The sequence below is a fragment of the Guillardia theta genome, assembly GCF_000315625.1.
Source record: "Guillardia theta CCMP2712 unplaced genomic scaffold GUITHscaffold_259, whole genome shotgun sequence".
NCBI classification, from domain to species: domain Eukaryota; class Cryptophyceae; order Pyrenomonadales; family Geminigeraceae; genus Guillardia; species Guillardia theta.
In genome coordinates this window covers 32,477-48,511 of record NW_005434417.1, presented here as the reverse complement: position 1 = coordinate 48,511, position 16,035 = coordinate 32,477, and the positions used below count along the sequence as shown (strand labels likewise).

General features: G+C 56.2%; 6 protein-coding genes across 6 annotated transcripts; 4 read left to right on the top strand and 2 right to left on the bottom strand.

Moving 5' to 3' along the window:
* The first annotated feature begins 660 nt into the window (after nucleotides 1-660).
* Nucleotides 661-2,733, top strand: GUITHDRAFT_166789 (hypothetical protein). Its single transcript, XM_005818907.1, has 6 exons — nucleotides 661-767; nucleotides 882-917; nucleotides 964-2,265; nucleotides 2,309-2,353; nucleotides 2,401-2,477; nucleotides 2,561-2,733. Exons 1-6 carry the CDS (start codon nucleotides 687-689, stop codon nucleotides 2,643-2,645), a joined length of 1,626 nt encoding a protein of 541 aa, XP_005818964.1. The 5' UTR covers nucleotides 661-686; the 3' UTR covers nucleotides 2,646-2,733.
* GUITHDRAFT_121856 (hypothetical protein) lies at nucleotides 2,709-6,360 on the bottom strand (the record flags this gene model as incomplete). Its single annotated transcript, XM_005818906.1, has 2 exons — nucleotides 2,709-4,553; nucleotides 4,618-6,360. The coding sequence occupies 2 exons, from the start codon at nucleotides 6,358-6,360 to the stop codon at nucleotides 2,709-2,711; spliced, it is 3,588 nt and encodes a 1,195-aa protein (XP_005818963.1).
* Nucleotides 6,361-6,862: 502 nt separating this feature from the next.
* Nucleotides 6,863-7,982, bottom strand: GUITHDRAFT_121855 (hypothetical protein; the record flags this gene model as incomplete). Its single annotated transcript, XM_005818905.1, has 9 exons — nucleotides 6,863-6,970; nucleotides 7,019-7,075; nucleotides 7,127-7,192; nucleotides 7,259-7,327; nucleotides 7,390-7,458; nucleotides 7,521-7,589; nucleotides 7,650-7,718; nucleotides 7,759-7,827; nucleotides 7,884-7,982. 9 exons carry the CDS (start codon nucleotides 7,980-7,982, stop codon nucleotides 6,863-6,865), a joined length of 675 nt encoding a protein of 224 aa, XP_005818962.1.
* An 809-nt stretch (nucleotides 7,983-8,791) lies between these two features.
* Nucleotides 8,792-10,373, top strand: GUITHDRAFT_121854 (hypothetical protein; the record flags this gene model as incomplete). Its single annotated transcript, XM_005818904.1, has 14 exons — nucleotides 8,792-8,819; nucleotides 8,868-8,975; nucleotides 9,022-9,069; nucleotides 9,117-9,159; nucleotides 9,205-9,283; nucleotides 9,331-9,392; nucleotides 9,465-9,522; nucleotides 9,573-9,664; nucleotides 9,709-9,822; nucleotides 9,927-9,984; nucleotides 10,028-10,103; nucleotides 10,136-10,182; nucleotides 10,243-10,303; nucleotides 10,351-10,373. The coding sequence occupies 14 exons, from the start codon at nucleotides 8,792-8,794 to the stop codon at nucleotides 10,371-10,373; spliced, it is 897 nt and encodes a 298-aa protein (XP_005818961.1).
* Nucleotides 10,374-10,806: 433 nt separating this feature from the next.
* Nucleotides 10,807-12,149, top strand: GUITHDRAFT_121853 (hypothetical protein; the record flags this gene model as incomplete). Its single annotated transcript, XM_005818903.1, has 9 exons — nucleotides 10,807-10,851; nucleotides 10,895-11,048; nucleotides 11,087-11,148; nucleotides 11,239-11,500; nucleotides 11,550-11,585; nucleotides 11,629-11,798; nucleotides 11,842-11,905; nucleotides 11,951-12,026; nucleotides 12,077-12,149. The coding sequence occupies 9 exons, from the start codon at nucleotides 10,807-10,809 to the stop codon at nucleotides 12,147-12,149; spliced, it is 942 nt and encodes a 313-aa protein (XP_005818960.1).
* Nucleotides 12,150-13,762: 1,613 nt separating this feature from the next.
* Nucleotides 13,763-16,000, top strand: GUITHDRAFT_121852 (hypothetical protein; the record flags this gene model as incomplete). Its single annotated transcript, XM_005818902.1, has 5 exons — nucleotides 13,763-15,193; nucleotides 15,261-15,322; nucleotides 15,418-15,593; nucleotides 15,652-15,734; nucleotides 15,782-16,000. 5 exons carry the CDS (start codon nucleotides 13,763-13,765, stop codon nucleotides 15,998-16,000), a joined length of 1,971 nt encoding a protein of 656 aa, XP_005818959.1.
* Nucleotides 16,001-16,035: the final 35 nt, after the last annotated feature.

Below are 16,035 nucleotides of genomic sequence, written 5' to 3'. Positions count from 1 at the left end.
TAAGCTAGATCCATCACCATCACCATCACCATCATCTAAGCTAGATCCATCACCACCACCATCATCATCTAAGCTAGATCCATCACCACCACCATCATCATCTAAGCTAGATCCATCACCATCACCATCATCTAAGCTAGATCCATCACCATCACCATCATCATCATCATCATCTAAGCTAGATCCATCACCATCACCATCATCTAAGCTAGATCCATCACCACCATCATCATTATCTAAGCTAGATCCATCACCATCACCACCACCATCATCATCTAAGCTAGATCCATCACCACCACCATCACCATCATCTAAGCTAGATCCATCACCATCACCATCACCATCATCTAAACTAGATCCATCACCACCACCACCATCAAAGTTGTCTTGATCATCGTTGTCAAAATAGTGATCACTATCGTCATCATCGTTATCATTCAATTCTCAATAGCAGCTTAAACAGCTACCATTAACATCATCATTACGATCGTTGTCATCATCTTGATGACAATCATAATCACCATTTCTATCACCACAACCACAACTTTCTCCGTACCATCATCATCATCATCTTACTCGCGATTGCCATTTTCAACATCAGAGTCATCACAGCATTCATCACATCCTTTTCTTCTTTGTCATTAAATCACCGTTGCTGTCAGTGTCGCAAGCCAGTCGCCGTGTCGATGGGCCTCTTCGACATGTTCAAGAAAGACGAGGATGAGGATGATCCCTTCTGGATGAAGAGAGACTTTCGTCCCACCTCGGTGAGTCTTCACCCCGTACCCCCCCCCCTTCCGCCTCCTTCTCCTCCTCCTCCTCCTCCTCCTCCTCCTCCTCCTCCTCCTCCTCTACGCGTTGCTCACATGCTGCCCTTGTAGCGTCAAGACGGAACGTGGGAGCAGTACCAGGACCCGGTGCGTCTTCCTGCCTGTCAACGCCAGAGGTGACGATGGAGCACAGGCGACGGGCGACAAGTACTACTTCAACACGGCGACTCAAGAGACGATATGGGAGGAAGAGTATCAGGCCAGATACGCTCCCAAACCCCAGCCGACCCTCACCAAGCCCAAGCCTTCCATGACAGAAACCATCGACCGGCCCACCTTTGGCCTCCCGCTCTGGATGCAGAACAAGGCCAAGTCAGATGCGTCACGTGCCAACGAGCAGCAGATGGCTGCCGGCACCCTCGATGCGCAGCGGCTGACGGTGACGTGGCGAGCAGGCGGGGGATCGAACATGCAGCGAGGAGGCTTCGGGTATGTGTTCATCGGGACCTACGACACTCGGACAAACCCAGACGCGGCGAGGAAGGACATCAAGGTGGTGGTCAAGCTGCCCAACACTGACCCCGACTCCATCCGGGCCTTTCAGGGAGAGACTCTCATCAACAAGAAGATCGCCTCCTTCGGGGGCATCCCCGGCGTCGCCGATTTCCTGGGCACAGTCGATCTGACGCCCATCGAACGGCAGCTGCCGCCTGGGATCGGGTCGAAGCAGGGGCTCGTGTGGTCGCAGGTGCAAGGCAAGACTCTAGACACGTTCTTCGACCGAGGCGGCGGCATGTCACCCATCCTCGCCAGCACCCTCGACGTGCGAGACACGCAGCCAGTGAAGCTCAAGAGCGGAGCTGTGGTGTACCTCAAGATCAACCTCTGCAAGAAAGTTCTCGGCGAGTCGCTGCTGCCTCTTGCCGTGTTGCATGACAAGGGGATCATCCATCGAGACCTCAAGCCGCGCAACATCATGCTGGTCGAGAACGACAAGCTCTCTCCCTTCCGTATCATCGACTTCGGGTCTGCGGTAGAGAAGGGCAAGAAGCCTTTCATGGATGACTACACTGAGATCTATGCGCCGCCAGAAGCACCAGACCCAGACTTCTTCAAGCCGGAGTCGTACGACATCTACACCGTCGGCATCACGGCTCTGAGAGTTCTGATGCCCTCGCTGGTGGCAGGAGAGAAAGGAATCCAAACGCTCGGGCTGGTGACCACGCGGGAGATCCCGTCTTTCAACTACGACCTCCGCGCGTGGTGCGAGAACCGGGCCAACTCTAAGAGTGCATCCTTCGACCAGCAGGGCCTCAACGCGGAGTGCAAGGCGCTCCTGAACACTCCCGACCTTCTCTCTCTTCTGTCCGACATGCTGCAGGCCAACGCCAAGGCGAGACCCTCAGCTCGCGAGTGTCTGCAGCGGCTCGGACCCGAGTGGGAGGCGAGAATGGCAGCGTCCAAGTTCACAGTAGGAGACAACATCCCGCGACAGGTGAGGGGAAGGTTGAGATGCTCAGACTCACCTGCGGTCACAGTGGAGCGAAGGCGCTCAGTTCGTGATGGGAGGAGGCTTCTTCCAGGTGTTGAGCCTGGGGAGACGAGAGACGGTCGTGACCTTGTGCGGCAGATTGGCGAGATGTGCGTTGTGCCGAGGTCAGACGGGAGCCTCAAGTTTGGTATCGTGAAGAACGTCAACCAACGAGCGTAAGACTTGAAACTCCTCTTCCCCTCCCCTTCTTCTTTCCTTCTCCCTCCGCCTCTCATTACCAACTCATGAGTGACAAAAGGAACACGTGCGACGTCATGGTCGAGCAGACTGGAGCGTTTCAGAAAGATGTCAGCATGGCGTTGCTTGGCAAGATGCAACTTTGATGATGTTGAAGAGAAGAGGGGAAGAGGAAGAGATGCGAATTGTGGGTTTAGCTTCTTGTTAGATCACATAAATCTGGACCAGATCGCGAGTTGACGTGTCAATTTGTTCCTTACCTGCTTCACTTGTTCATTTTTGATCTCCTTGGCATCAGCGGCTGCAATTGAAAGCAGATGACGTGAATCTTGACAAACATCTGCCGCCTTCACCATCGCCTGTTCTGTTCGACATGAGTGGAGGGCTTCATGCAACTGGGTCGAGTTGACTTGCAACTGCTTCAGCATCACTCGACTCTTGTGCTCTCGCTCGAGGCATTCGGCAAGGTTTTGCTCCGCCTTGCCGACTAGTCGGTCGCACGCCCTGGGCTCCACGCGGTCCTGTGAAGGGCTGGGAGGAGCAGGAGCGCTCGAGGGTGTCAGCTGCACCAGGCAAGAGCTGAAGGAGCTCAGCTGATGAGGCCACGGGGTGAAAAGACACCCGACGGCAAGACAAGCAAGGAACGCCAAGAGGAAGAGACTCCAAGCCTTGAAGGCTGAAGGTGGCGGGCCAGCCGTCACTTCCTCCTTCACAAGTTTCTCGTCATGAGAAGCGTCGAGAACCACCCGCGGATACTCGCGAAGCGCCTCCTCGACGAACTTGAGCGATGTTGGGCTGCCTTCACGCATGGATGACAATGTCGCCTCGAACTCTTCTGCTGCTGATCGTTGACATGGTGAGGAGGCTGCGAGGCGAAGCTTGTTCGTTACTGGTTGCGTACCTGGCGATAAGGTACTCGGGTCGATTCCCTCAGTCTGCGTGGACCCAGAAAACGCAGTCGTTAACTTGGAATGAGCGTCGGAAAGAACCACAGAGAAAGAGCTGGCATTGAGTTCCTCAACAACGTTTGGAATTTCCTGAATCATCCCTGCTTGATAGTTGTACGAATCCTTCGAAGTTCTGCTGATAGCAGACAATCTTGCTATGCACTTGTGTTTAAACGAATAAATGTCGCTTGTGATCTCTGAAACTTGGTCAGTGAGCATGTCTACTTGGTCAAGAACTTCTCGCGATACAATTACACAATGAGAGGGGCATCGTTGAATGGAAAGATAACTTGTCATCAGCTCCGCTTTCTCGATCTCCCAACTCTCCTTCTCTCTTGTGAATTCCTGAAATTCTTTGACAAACACATCCTTTCGCCTTTGAAGATCTTCTCTCAAACATTCAGTGTCTTCAACAAGTGAAACATAGTCACATGGAAGGCCATCAAGAAGACGTTCAATCTGACGCAATCGGGACCTGAGGTAAACAACCTCAGACTCAAAACTCCCAACATTGTTCTGAAGGTCGTCAAAATCACTGCAAATCTCGTACGCCTCCGCCCCTGCCTTGCGCTCCCCCTCCAGATCCCTCTCCGCCTTGGCCGCCCTCGCCTCCTCCTTCCTCTGCGCCTCCAGCGCCCTCTCCCGCTCTCCCTCGGCCTCTGCAAGCCTCGCCCGTAGCCCCGACACCTCCGCCTCTGAGCCGCTCGCCGCCTCTGCCGCCCTCGCCCTCAGCTCCTCCCTCTCCTTCTCTGCCTCTCGCAGCTCCTGTGCAAGCGCCTCGTACGCCTCGTACGCCTCCGCCCCTGCCTTGCGCTCCCCCTCCAGATCCCTCTCCGCCTTGGCCGCCCTCGCCTCCTCCTTCCTCTGCGCCTCCAGCGCCCTCTCCCGCTCTCCCTCGGCCTCTGCAAGCCTCGCCCGTAGCCCCGACACCTCCGCCTCTGAGCCGCTCGCCGCCTCTGCCGCCCTCGCCCTCAGCTCCTCCCTCTCCTTCTCTGCCTCTCGCAGCTCCTGTGCAAGCGCCTCGTACGCCTCGTACGCCTCCGCCCCTGCCTTGCGCTCCCCCTCCAGATCCCTCTCCGCCTTGGCCGCCCTCGCCTCCTCCTTCCTCTGCGCCTCCAGCGCCCTCTCCCGCTCTCCCTCGGCCTCTGCAAGCCTCGCCCGTAGCCCCGACACCTCCGCCTCTGAGGCCGCTCGCCGCCTCTGCCGCCCTCGCCCTCAGCTCCTCCCTCTCCTTCTCTGCCTCCCGCAGCTCCTGTGCAAGCGCCTCGTACGCCTCGTACGCCTCCGCCCCTGCCTTGCGCTCCCCCTCCAGATCCCTCTCCGCCTTGGCCGCCCTCGCCTCCTCCTTCCTCTGCGCCTCCAGCGCCCTCTCCCGCTCTCCCTCGGCCTCTGCAAGCCTCGCCCGTAGCCCCGACACCTCCGCCTCTGAGCCGCTCGCCGCCTCTGCCGCCCTCGCCCTCAGCTCCTCCCTCTCCTTCTCTGCCTCCCGCAGCTCCTGTGCAAGCGCCTCGTACGCCTCGTACGCCTCCGCCCCTGCCTTGCGCTCCCCCTCCAGATCCCTCTCCGCCTTGGCCGCCCTCGCCTCCTCCTTCCTCTGCGCCTCCAGCGCCCTCTCCCGCTCTCCCTCGGCCTCTGCAAGCCTCGCCCGTAGCCCCGACACCTCCGCCTCTGAGCCGCTCGCCGCCTCTGCCGCCCTCGCCCTCAGCTCCTCCCTCTCCTTCTCTGCCTCTCGCAGCTCCTGTGCAAGCGCCTCGTACGCCTCGTACGCCTCCGCCCCTGCCTTGCGCTCGCCCTCCAGATCCCTCTCCGCCTTGGCCGCCCTCGCCTCCTCCTTCCTCTGCGCCTCCAGCGCCCTCTCCCGCTCTCCCTCGGCCTCTGCAAGCCTCGCCCGTAGCCCCGACACCTCCGCCTCTGAGCCGCTCGCCGCCTCTGCCGCCCTCGCCCTCAGCTCCTCCCTCTCCTTCTCTGCCTCTCGCAGCTCCTGTGCATTGTTCTGTTTGGATTGTTGCTCGGATTTGTTTTTGCTAATGTTGATGTCATTATCGTTCATGTTCCTTTTGTTTGTTTGCATCATTTTTTGGTCTGTCAGAAGCTGGTTCAGTTTCTCGATTATTTTCACATGGATTATATCTTTTGGTTCGTTGCTGGGTATTAGCAGTAGTTTGGCGATGTTGGCATGAAATGATGTGTAATTCGAGTTTTCTTTCTCAACCCTGTCCAGGGAAAGCTTTACGTGATGAAGGTCAATTCCAATTGATTTCAATTTTTCCTCCGAAAATGACAAGCTGTTCTGCAGTTCAATGATGTTCTGTTTCAATTGTGCATTTTCTTGCAGCAGATCAGAAATAGATGATGATACTGTGTTGGTTGTATCAAAAGCTATTGCAGCTGGCATCGTTTGCTCCAATCTGAGCTTTGATAGGGTACTTTTAGGCTCATTATCATGCTTTGGTTGCTTGGGAAAGAAACGATCAAGCACCTGCGGCTCCTCCGGAATATCTCCAAGAGAGCTGACAGGTGGTTGAATCAGCTTCCTTGCCACCCTCAGGGTTGAACGAGGGTTGGCTTCCCGCGACCCGCACACCTCGCAGCAAGCACCTTGCTGGGAAATGAGGACATTTTGATTGAAGGCGGAACAAGTAGAACAGAAGAATGAATCGATAGTGCCGGAGTCTGAAGCTCCGATCGAAAGCTGCTCATCCTTCACTCCTCTCCGCGTCTCAGCTCCTTTCACGTGCTCGTCGCAGTGGCCGCAAACCTCGCAGAGCAGCTGGTCGCTCTCAACGATCTGGTTCTCACTTCCGCATTGGGAGCAGGAGAAGACAAGGAGAGGAGAAGAGCAGTCAAGCTCCGCACAAGCCTCACAGACCTCCTCCTCGCTTCTTCTCCCACACACTCGGCATCTTCCCGCCATTTTTTGACTAAGGCACTAAAGGCGAGAAATCGAAATACGCGGGTCTATATTCAAATCTCAGAATCAAATTTCAAAACTTCACACCTCCTCGAAACTGATGACCTCGACTCTCCTGATTGTCCTCGTACTGATTTTTAACTTAACTTTGAGTAAAGGAAGCTTCAGGTGGCCGCCGCATGACCTCAGTGACTCTTGACGGAGCTTCCAGTCGGGCCGCCGGGGCGACCAGAATGCCGGGGCCCGACCCGGCCTCGGAGTGTGGGCAGGCATGATCGAATCCCGGCATCCGACCAGCAGCAGCAGCAGGCCCAGCCCGCTTCTGCTCGTGCATGCCAGCAAGCAGAGCTAGTAAGTAAGGACATTCACCCACGCACTTGGCCCGGTTGTTTAAAACGGCACAATAACGCACTGATCTAACTGCCAAAGGAACACACCGACGTTGCCGCACGCGGCCCTCCGGACAGCAGCCCCCTTCCGCGACCCTCTGTAGCTAACTTTCGTACTAGTGATCGACTTGAATAGGCATCCACACAACATTTGCCAAGCCTCTTCGCACAAGGGCAGGTCCCCTCAAGTAGGGGCGCTGGCCAACACGAGCTGCTGCTACATGCTGAGACGCTGCAGTCAATCGCTGACTTGAGGTTCTAGCACAGGCAACCTTAAAGCCGCCAAGGATTCTTGACTTCAAGGCCATAGATCCCCGTGTCTCTGGAAACTAACAAACACATAAAAGTCATGATACTCAGTCGAAGTACGACAGCAGTACCTGCCCGTTGTCGAGGTAGAAGATGGGATTTAGCTCGAGCTCACCGGGTTGGTCCGTATCAGGGAACTACAAGACCACAGACGTCAGGGCAGTCAACGCAGCACTCGCGTCAAGCAACATCATATTACATACCTGCCCATTCGCTTGGTAAGACAGAGGCTTTAAGATTCCTGCAGAATCGCGGTCGCTCGGCTCGGGAAACTGCACAGAAAAGGCGACCACATACACTGTTAAAGATGAAGTATGATAGATAACACAGCTACCTGTCCATTGTCACGATAATAGAGCGGAACCATCTCGTCAGCAGGATTTTGTCTCCTTTCTTCAGGAAACTGCTCACCACCAAACATGAACAGAGCGATAAGTTCTCACAAGTGACAGCTACCACACGCACCTGTCCATTGCTCATGTAACTGACTGGATGGATGTCGCTTGGCAGGCTGTGCCGCCTTGCTTCAGGAAACTGCGGTATGGTGTAAGAGCCAAGTCAGAGAGCAGCGCGAGAGTAGCACTCTTGACTTACCTGACCGTTGTCCCCGTACTGCATCGGAACCAACCCATCAGCTGGGTTTGGAGGACGAGCTTCAGGGAACTGCCTGCTTTTAGAGCAGAGCGTGTCCGAGGAGATTCACCTGTCCATTCTGACGGTAATTCAAAGGTATGAGATCCTCAGCAGGGTTTGGCTTCGCTGCTTCAGGGAACTGAACCAGTAGAATCAGCTACAGGAAGGGGCAAACGAGTCCCCACGAAGATCGACCTGGCCGTTGTGCTTGTAGGGAAGCCTGACCATGCCTTGCGTCGGGTTTGTGCGCGGCTCAGGCAGCTGCCCATTGGCCTGATAGACCACCCGAGGCATTGACGCTGCTGCATTCTCCACGGGAGTCACAGGAAAGGCGCCATTGGGCAAGTAAGCGATGCTTGGAGGAATAGACTCAAGGCTCTGCCCTCGCCAGCTAAAGGTCTTCTCCCGCGTTATGACTGCGCAATGGTCACTTGATGCTTGGACGTCATACGATGCGACGAACCTGCCAAGGTTGCCAGGGACACAAGGAGGAGGCACGCAGAGAGCAGAGCTGAGAGTTCACTGAGTGACTTGGAATCTGAAACACCGCGTACCTGCTCGCTTCGAGGAAGGGATGTTCAACATGTGTCTGTCTGTCTGTCTGTCTGTCTGTCTGTCTTGTTCGATTCCCTTATGTTTCTCCCTTGCTACACGTCTCTCGCTCCTCCTTCCTCTCTCTCCCTCCTCTCCCTCCTCTCCTCCCTTGTCTCTTCACCCGCAAGTCAGTCCCAACACAACAACCTCAAAACCATGCCCGCCCCAGGTTGTGAAAACAAACAAACTATGGCTGCACTCCTTTGCTACCTTCCCCCTGGTCCTCGCTAGCCCCACAACGCCTCCCCCACCCCTGGCGCCTCCTTGTGCTTCTCCTCCTTGTTCTCCTGCCATCGAGCGAAGATCCTCTTCCAATGCTCCCACCTTCTTCCTCCGCTCAGTAGAAGTTGAAGAGGGCGAAATTGAGAGCAAAAAATTCAGTCGCACATAGGGGACAGGCGGCAGGAGAGAGTGAGAAGACCGCGAGGAGTTGGAGATGTGACTTTAGTTGGATGGTTGAGCAAGAGGAGAGGAGAAGATTGGGGAGAAGAGAGAGTGTGAGGTTTGGAATGAGCCATAGCTGGTTCTTATGTCCCGGTGACGAAAAAAACAAATGGGCACATTCTCAGCGTGTGATCTTGATAGGCATGGAAGCACTCAAGTCAGCGATCAAACAACTTCCTGAAAAGGGAGAGTTCACTTCTGAAGCAGACGCACTGGCTTTTGCCGTTCACGCCTGTCTCGAGAAAGATGGTTGTAGCATGACCTCAGCATGTCTATGCAGGCTTACAGTTGACAGGGTTTCGCTTCGTGGCTGCTGAAGAATCGAGAGCTGCAGCCATCAAGGGTACGGCATGAGTCTTGCTCATCTAAACCCCTCAATGACGTCTGCAGCTGCCCCTTCGACCCCCGTCCCCTTCCCAAGCGACTGGAACGGGTTCAGTAACCCTCACTAGATGACGCGATCTCACTCTTCGTATAGCTGCCAGGATGCGTTCTCCTTCTTCTACCGTCATGCCTCGTCCCTCGCGTTATTCACCGTGAAATGTGTGACGATGGAGGTAAGAACGTGAAGGTTCAGGTCAATGTCAAACTTGTGGGGCTCCAGGACCTCCTGCTTGTCCATGCAGCTTCAGACAATGTCCAGGACGTGTTCTTTCTGGAGCTCAGGTGGCTCCCCTCTCTTCGTGAACATTCTTGTCGTATTAAGTCACCCTTGACTGACACTCTCAAATCATCAAGAATCTCCGACTTCGTTCAGACTCTGCATTCTCAGAGACTTATTTCTGACTACGAAAAGGTAGATCACAGTGCTTTGTCTCGGTTCTAGTGACTGATGGAGCTTGAAAGATTTATACCGATCTTGAAGCTCTTCTCCGAGCTGTTCGCATCAACATCACTTACAAGCTATTACCGTCCCTCGTTCCAAAGAAACCGTCCAGGTTGTTGTAGCTGAATTTGACACATCGCGCTGATCCTTCGTCAGCTCACAACATGGCTGTGCTATGCAAGCAGAAGAAGTTCCGAGGAGCGGATCGTTTCCTTGGAGGCCAGAGCATGTCGGACATCCAGGAGGACTCGGAGGGAACCTTGCTCAGGTGTATACGGACTTAGGCAGAACAGACTTGATGCCGGGAGGAGGTCTCTTCCCCGGTCACCCGGTGGCACTGCTGCTCGTTGCCTGCTTGCTCTGAAGCCGAGCAGGTCATGCCAGGCATGGGAGCCGAGGGAAATCTCTTTGGGCCTCGGCATCCGGCATTCGGTGTCAGCGACTTTTCCGTTTGTTCGACTGATCGACACATTAGGAGGCGTCGGGCCCTTGGGAGGCGGTGGAAGTCTTGCAGGCAGGACAGTGCGAGGGCAGTCAGGGAGATAACCTCGGTGAGCAGGAGGGAGCTTGGCGGCTCCTCCAGGAGCTCGCGTGGATCCCTTTGGCCCTCCCGGCGTTTTTCCCAACCCGGTGACCTTGTGCTGCTTGCCGACCGTCACGTGCCGTCACTGACCTCGTGATTTCTCTTAGAATGGTCCTGCGTTTGGATGGACAAGGCGAGAGATTCCAGACGACATCTTCCAGCCGCCAGGTCAAGCAGGTCACCTAAGACGGTCACGACGCTGACATTCACTGCAGGTGGCGACGATATGTTCATGTGAGGTCTTGCTCCGACAAGCCTGTCTTGTTGTTTTAGTAGAGAATCCATAAATGTGGTCCCTTGATCAGGCCTGGCAGCCTAGTCGGTCCACCGGATCATTCTGACTGCCATACTTCACTGAATTTTTAACCCCGTCATCTGAACGACACCGGGTACACCAGCTATCTCGAATCCCCCGCAATGCACTGCAGAAAGGAGTTCATGCATGCGGGCAGCTTGGTGGGGAGCAAGAGCTTGCGACGGCCATGGCAGGTAGAAGGCGATGGCAGCGCATCGCTTTTCCTCCTGCTGCAGGTGATGGGTGCGCTGCATGCGGTGCGAACTAAGTGAAGCGCAAGGCTGGCAGCGGCGATGGCTCGCGCTTCGAGCCTGGGAGGGCGGTGAAGGTGAGAGCGAGCGACGCCAGGCCGATCTGATCTTTCCTGGAGGTGAGCATGGACGGCGACATCCTCATGTCCTACCAGGGCAAGGGGGAGCAGGTCCATCCTCCTGCTGCGCATCTCCGTCTTACGATGTTACCAGGCCTTGCGAGAACCGACCGCGTTCGCCCTCAGTCGGTGCAGGAGCAAGCTGTTGGTGGCGGATAGGTTCGGAGGATCAGGGATGATCGCTCAGGAACGAGTCGTGATGTTTCGAGTCAAGACCGGCAGCATGCTGAAGACAATCAGACTGCCAGGTAACCATGCGAAAGATTTCATGTCTGATCACGACTAGGGAACGCTTCTGCGGAGAGAGGATTCATCTGCTCTGCATGCTCGCGCAAGATCCTCGTGCTGGTAGCTGAAGAACTTGCACGTCTCTATCACTTGCGACACCTCTCAGTGTCTCTAGGAGGGCCTCGCTCTCGGATCACTCTTCCCTTGTAGGACCATGCCTGCCGTACGCTGCTTGTGATCTCAGTGGAAGACGCTCGACTTCTCGCTCGAGTCAGACTAGACGGTCTGGGGCTTGCACAGACTGACGTCGTGTCGCTTGTTGCGTCTGATACGGGAGAGATGTTCCTCGCTCACTGGGACTCCAACGCCACCAGCAAGATATTCAAGATCGCCTGCTCGTCAGGCACCGACGAGCTATGGACTCTAGAGTTGCCTCCCGTCTGGACCGTCAGCGTTGCGTCGCATTTGCGAGGTGTGGTAGGAGCCGTTGGGGCTCGTAGAGCATGGTGATGGTGACGCAGGTCAGCGGCTGATGGCGAGGCCATCCATGTTTGTCGGTGAAGGCGGGAGGAGGTGACATGGCATGATGCTGTGTCTCAGGAAGGCTTGCTTCAGCTTTCGTGTGGTGGCTCTCAGAAGATGGCAAGATGACCTGCTGTCAAAGAGGAGGAAGCAAGAGCGAAGCCTCTCTTCCAGTCGAGATCGCTCAAGCTCTCTGCACTAGGAAACCAACAGGCTGTCGCCTCCACTCGGTCGCCCTGGACGAGAAGGTGAGGCAAGCAGGTCAAGGTTTGTGCCTGAGAGAAGGCGCAGAATGCATGGTGCGCGATGACTTCCAGCCATGACGACGTGGTTGTTGTTTGGCGGGTAGTGCTTGGTAATGCCTTGCAAGCACAACCTGCCTTGACTCCAGGTTTATTAGGATCCAATATGCCATGGTCACTAGCTCGGGTCTTGTGCATCGGTGTGTACAAGAGCGATGCGAGCTGTCCGTTGAGGTCAGTCTCACTCGCTTCTCTTCCTTGCGGCTGGTCGTGACTGTAAGCAGCAAGCTCCCTCATGAAAGACAGTTTGTCTGCCCCCTGCTGGAGAAGATCATTCGGATGTACCAACAGCTTTGATGCCCGACTTGTCCTCCATCGACTGCGCGTGTTCTCAGCTCGACCCCCTTGGTTGTCGTTCTGGCGCCGCATGTGAAGCCTCGACAAGCTGCAGGCGCTCGGCGGGAGACTGAAGAAAGCAACTGAGCTCGTCGAACTCAGACGCAAGGGGAACAGACACTTGGTTCCTCGTCCACTTGAGCGATTGAGGATGGCTGCGTGCTTGCAGCTTCTTCAAATCTTTCGAATATCGCTCAGTGTTACCGGGGGCACGTCGGACTGTGCGTGAGACCGGAGCAGGAGCAGGAGCAGGAGCAGGAGCAGGAGCAGGAGCAGGAGCAGGAGCAGGAGCAGGAGTACAGCTATGATTACCTGCGATGACGATGAAGATTCAGTGATGGCAAGCAGATCCACGGAAGTCGATGGGGATCCAGCAAGACATAAGACGAGGGTATTTATGGTACAAACAGCCACTTGTTGGACGTCAGACTGAAAGTTGAACCCAGTCACACTTGTTGGACGTCAGACTGAAAGTTGAACCCAGTCACACTTGTTGGACGTCAGACTGAAAGTTGAACCCAGTCACACTTGTTGGACGTCAGACTGAAAGTTGAACCCAGTCACACTTGTTGGACGTCAGACTGAAAGTTGAACCCAGTCACACCGTCGTCGCTCGTTGACGCTGTTTCTGCGTGTCCTCAACTCTTGGTCCGCTAAGCTTCCTGCCGAGTGAGCGACTTTCAAGTTGGAGTCCAGATGCCATGGTAAGGTAAGCCTCTCCTCTCCCATGTGCTTACAAGTCACCTTCTTCTCTGACTCTGCACTGACGGCAGGCGCGCTCGTACTCTTCTACTGTACGATCACCCGGACGCTTTGGTGAGAGAACGAGCTTGAGGACGCGAGGACGAGCTTGAGGACGAGAGGACGAGCTTGAGGACGAGAGGACGAGCTTGAGGACGAGAGGACGAGCTTGAGGACGAGGGAACGAGCTTGAGGACGAGAGGACGAGCTTGAGGACGAGAGGACGAGCTTGAGGACGAGAGGACGAGCTTGAGGACGAGAGGACGAGCTTGAGGACGAGAGGACGAGCTTGAGGACGAGAGGACGAGCTTGAGGACGAGAGGACGAGCTTGAGGACGAGAGGACGAGCTTGAGGACGAGAGGACGAGCTTGAGGACGAGAGGACGAGCTTGAGGACGAGAGGACGAGCTTGAGGACGAGAGGACGAGCTTGAGGACGAGAGGACTGGGGTCTGTTCTTCGCAGCTTAGCTGACGTCTCGTTGGATGGCAAACAGTGAGTAATAAATTTTAGTCAAGCAAAGTCGCGATGAGGCGAGCCTGAGATGGTACCAGACTTGACGGTTACCAGTGTAACAGCGATGGCGTGGCAGAAAATGGTGGAAGCATGATTGAAGGGAGAGGAGAGGAGAGGAGAGGAGAGGAGAGGAGAGGAGAGGAGAGGTGAGGTGAGGTGAGGAGAGGAGAGGAGAGGAGAGGAGAGGTGAGGTGAAGGGAAGTGAAAGAGGAGAGGTGAGGGAAGAGGAGAGGAGTAGGTGAAGATTCTTGTTGTTTTCGTTGTGCACTGGTGAGGGTATTAGAGGAAACAGAAGCAGAGGAAGAGCTGCCGATCGAGATGCAGGAGGTTGAAGGGAGACAGGCAGGGGCGAGGGATCTTGCTGGAACCACGTTGGTCCTCCTCTTCTTCTCTCTCGTGCTGATCCCGCAAGAGTCGATGGAGGCAGCGACAGGGAAGGAGGCTTTCATCTCGCCTCTCCGCCCCGTCCTCCCCAAGCATCTTCCGAGGTTTGCCTTCGGGCGGGAGCATGCTCCCATGAAGATCCCGCTGGTGGTGAACGTGTTTCTGATCAACTTGGACTACAACTCCAACAACGTCTTCACTTCCCTCTCGGCCTCCGAGTTCGAAGACTTGCTCATGAAGTCCATGCCCTCCCTGCAGCCTTCCTGCATGGAGACCGGCGAGAAGCTGCACGTCTCCTACGACCTGTGGTTCCATGTCGCTCATGTCGACGCGAAGTTCAAGAGCGCTCTCGAGCATGCGGTGAAGACCTCGATGACACTACAGGAGAGCAAGAGCAAGGCAGGAGATGCCAAGGGAGACGTGAGAACTATGGAGGAGGGGGCGAGGCAGGAGGAGCAGGAGGAGCTGCTGGAGTACAGGGTTCCGATCGAAGGGAGGGTGTATCAGAGGCTCAAGGAGATATACGACACGTACGCGCCTGCGGGGGGAAAGAGGTACAAGTTCGACACTGACAGCGACAAGAAGCAGCCGGAGGAGGGAAGCTGGTTCCACCGGGGAGGAGGGGCCAAGAGCTCTGAGGGGGAGAACTCAGTACAGTCGTACACGCTCTTCATCGCAAACCTCGACAAGCTCGAGCTCGCTCCTGAGGGGCTGCTGGACAAGCTGCAGGGGAGCATGGCGGGGAAGAAAGGGAGCGAGCTGAGGAGAGCAGTGGGCTCGCAGTTTGTGTACAGGTACTTCGTTGACCCCGAGGAGGAGCTCGGGGCCGACGCTTTCCTCTGCTACGATCGCTTCGCCTTCCTGGACCTCAACGCTGGACCGACGCAGTTCGGGAGCATGAGAGCTGGCGAGGGCGCGGTGATCACGACCAGCATCCCTCGCGCCTGGTTCAGCTGGGGGAGGGAGTTGGAGGCTTCCTCGCCCTCCCGCACGTGGCCGTTGGAGGCTCGGCTCGCGAGCATGGTGCAGTCAGCCGTGTCGCACCTCTTCGTGCCCGACGTGCTGCTGGACGAGCTCGATGGGTCGGAGGAGGTGTTGGTGGCCCTGATGGTGCTGCGCGACCATCGCAACTTCAACCCGCTGGAGGAGGGGCATGCGTTCTCCATCGACGTGAAGGGGATCGAGGAGGAGGTGAAGCGGCTGGCACTGCCGGACCAGACGATCCACTTCGTGTCTGGGCTGCACAACCTGCAGGAGCACGAGAGGGTCGCGATCGCGGTGGAGAAGGCGACGAGGACTGACACGTCGCACTCACACGTGAACAAGAAGCTCGTGTCCAACTACAAGCACTACCTCGACAGCAAGGTGGCTGCTCCTACTGCTTCTACTCCTTGCTCCTCCTGCATGCGTGCCTCACTTGATCGCTTTGCAGACTCTCTTTCTTGAGCTTGAGCGATCTGGCGACTACTTGACAGCGGGGCTGCTTGATGCTGGGTAAAACATTCATCTCCTACTCCTCCTCCTCCTCCTCCGCGTCCTTCCCTCTCCCCTGCCCCTCGTCCTCTTCAATCGTTTGACCTCGACGCCAGGCACCCGCTTAGGCACAAGTTCTTCGAGGGGAAGGAGGAGGAGGCGGAGGAGAAAGAGAAGAACAAGGCTGGTGGAGCTCGCAAGAGTGCAAGGAAGCGAGGGATCAGCGGGGGCACTAGAGTTTTGCCTGTCTACGTCCTGTCCCTGCAGCGTCCCAGCGCTCCTCTCATTCTTGGTAGGAGGAGGAGGAGGAGTGGGTGAGGGGAGGGGAGGGGTAACGCGGCTGCTCGCAGATGGCGAGGGAGGAGGAGAAGGAACGCTGGCGTACAGCAGCAGAGGCGTGCTTGTTCTCCAGCATGGCGACGTGACACAGCAGGTGGGGAGGAGGTGGCGATGCTGGGTCACTGATGTTGGCGAGCGCAGTCGTTGTTCTACGAGCACGAGCAGCTGTCTCTCACTGCTACCAACCCGAGCAAGGCGATCCTCGCTGGCGTGTGTGCGACGCTGGGAGCCATCGCTCCTCCTTTCTCTCGCTACTCGCAGCAGCATCAGAGGATAGTCACCAACTTCCTCTGGTCCCAAGGATGGTCTCCATTTGGACCCTTCGCCTCCAACCTCCGTCTCAGTCAGGTTGACGACTAAACCTTCCCTCCCCCCCCCCCCCCCAGGTTACAAGA

What these genes read in the sequence shown, in the direction of transcription:
- GUITHDRAFT_166789 (XM_005818907.1), top strand. Translation starts at nt 687, where the DNA reads ATGGGCCTCTTCGACATGTTCAAGAAAGACGAGGATGAGGATGATCCC. An exon ending in GGGAGCAGTACCAGGACCCG is followed by an intron (nt 918 to 963) that starts GTGCGTCTTCCT and finishes GATGGAGCACAG; the next exon opens with GCGACGGGCGACAAGTACTA. An exon ending in TGGGAGGAGGCTTCTTCCAG is followed by an intron (nt 2,354 to 2,400) that starts GTGTTGAGCCTG and finishes CTTGTGCGGCAG; the next exon opens with ATTGGCGAGATGTGCGTTGT.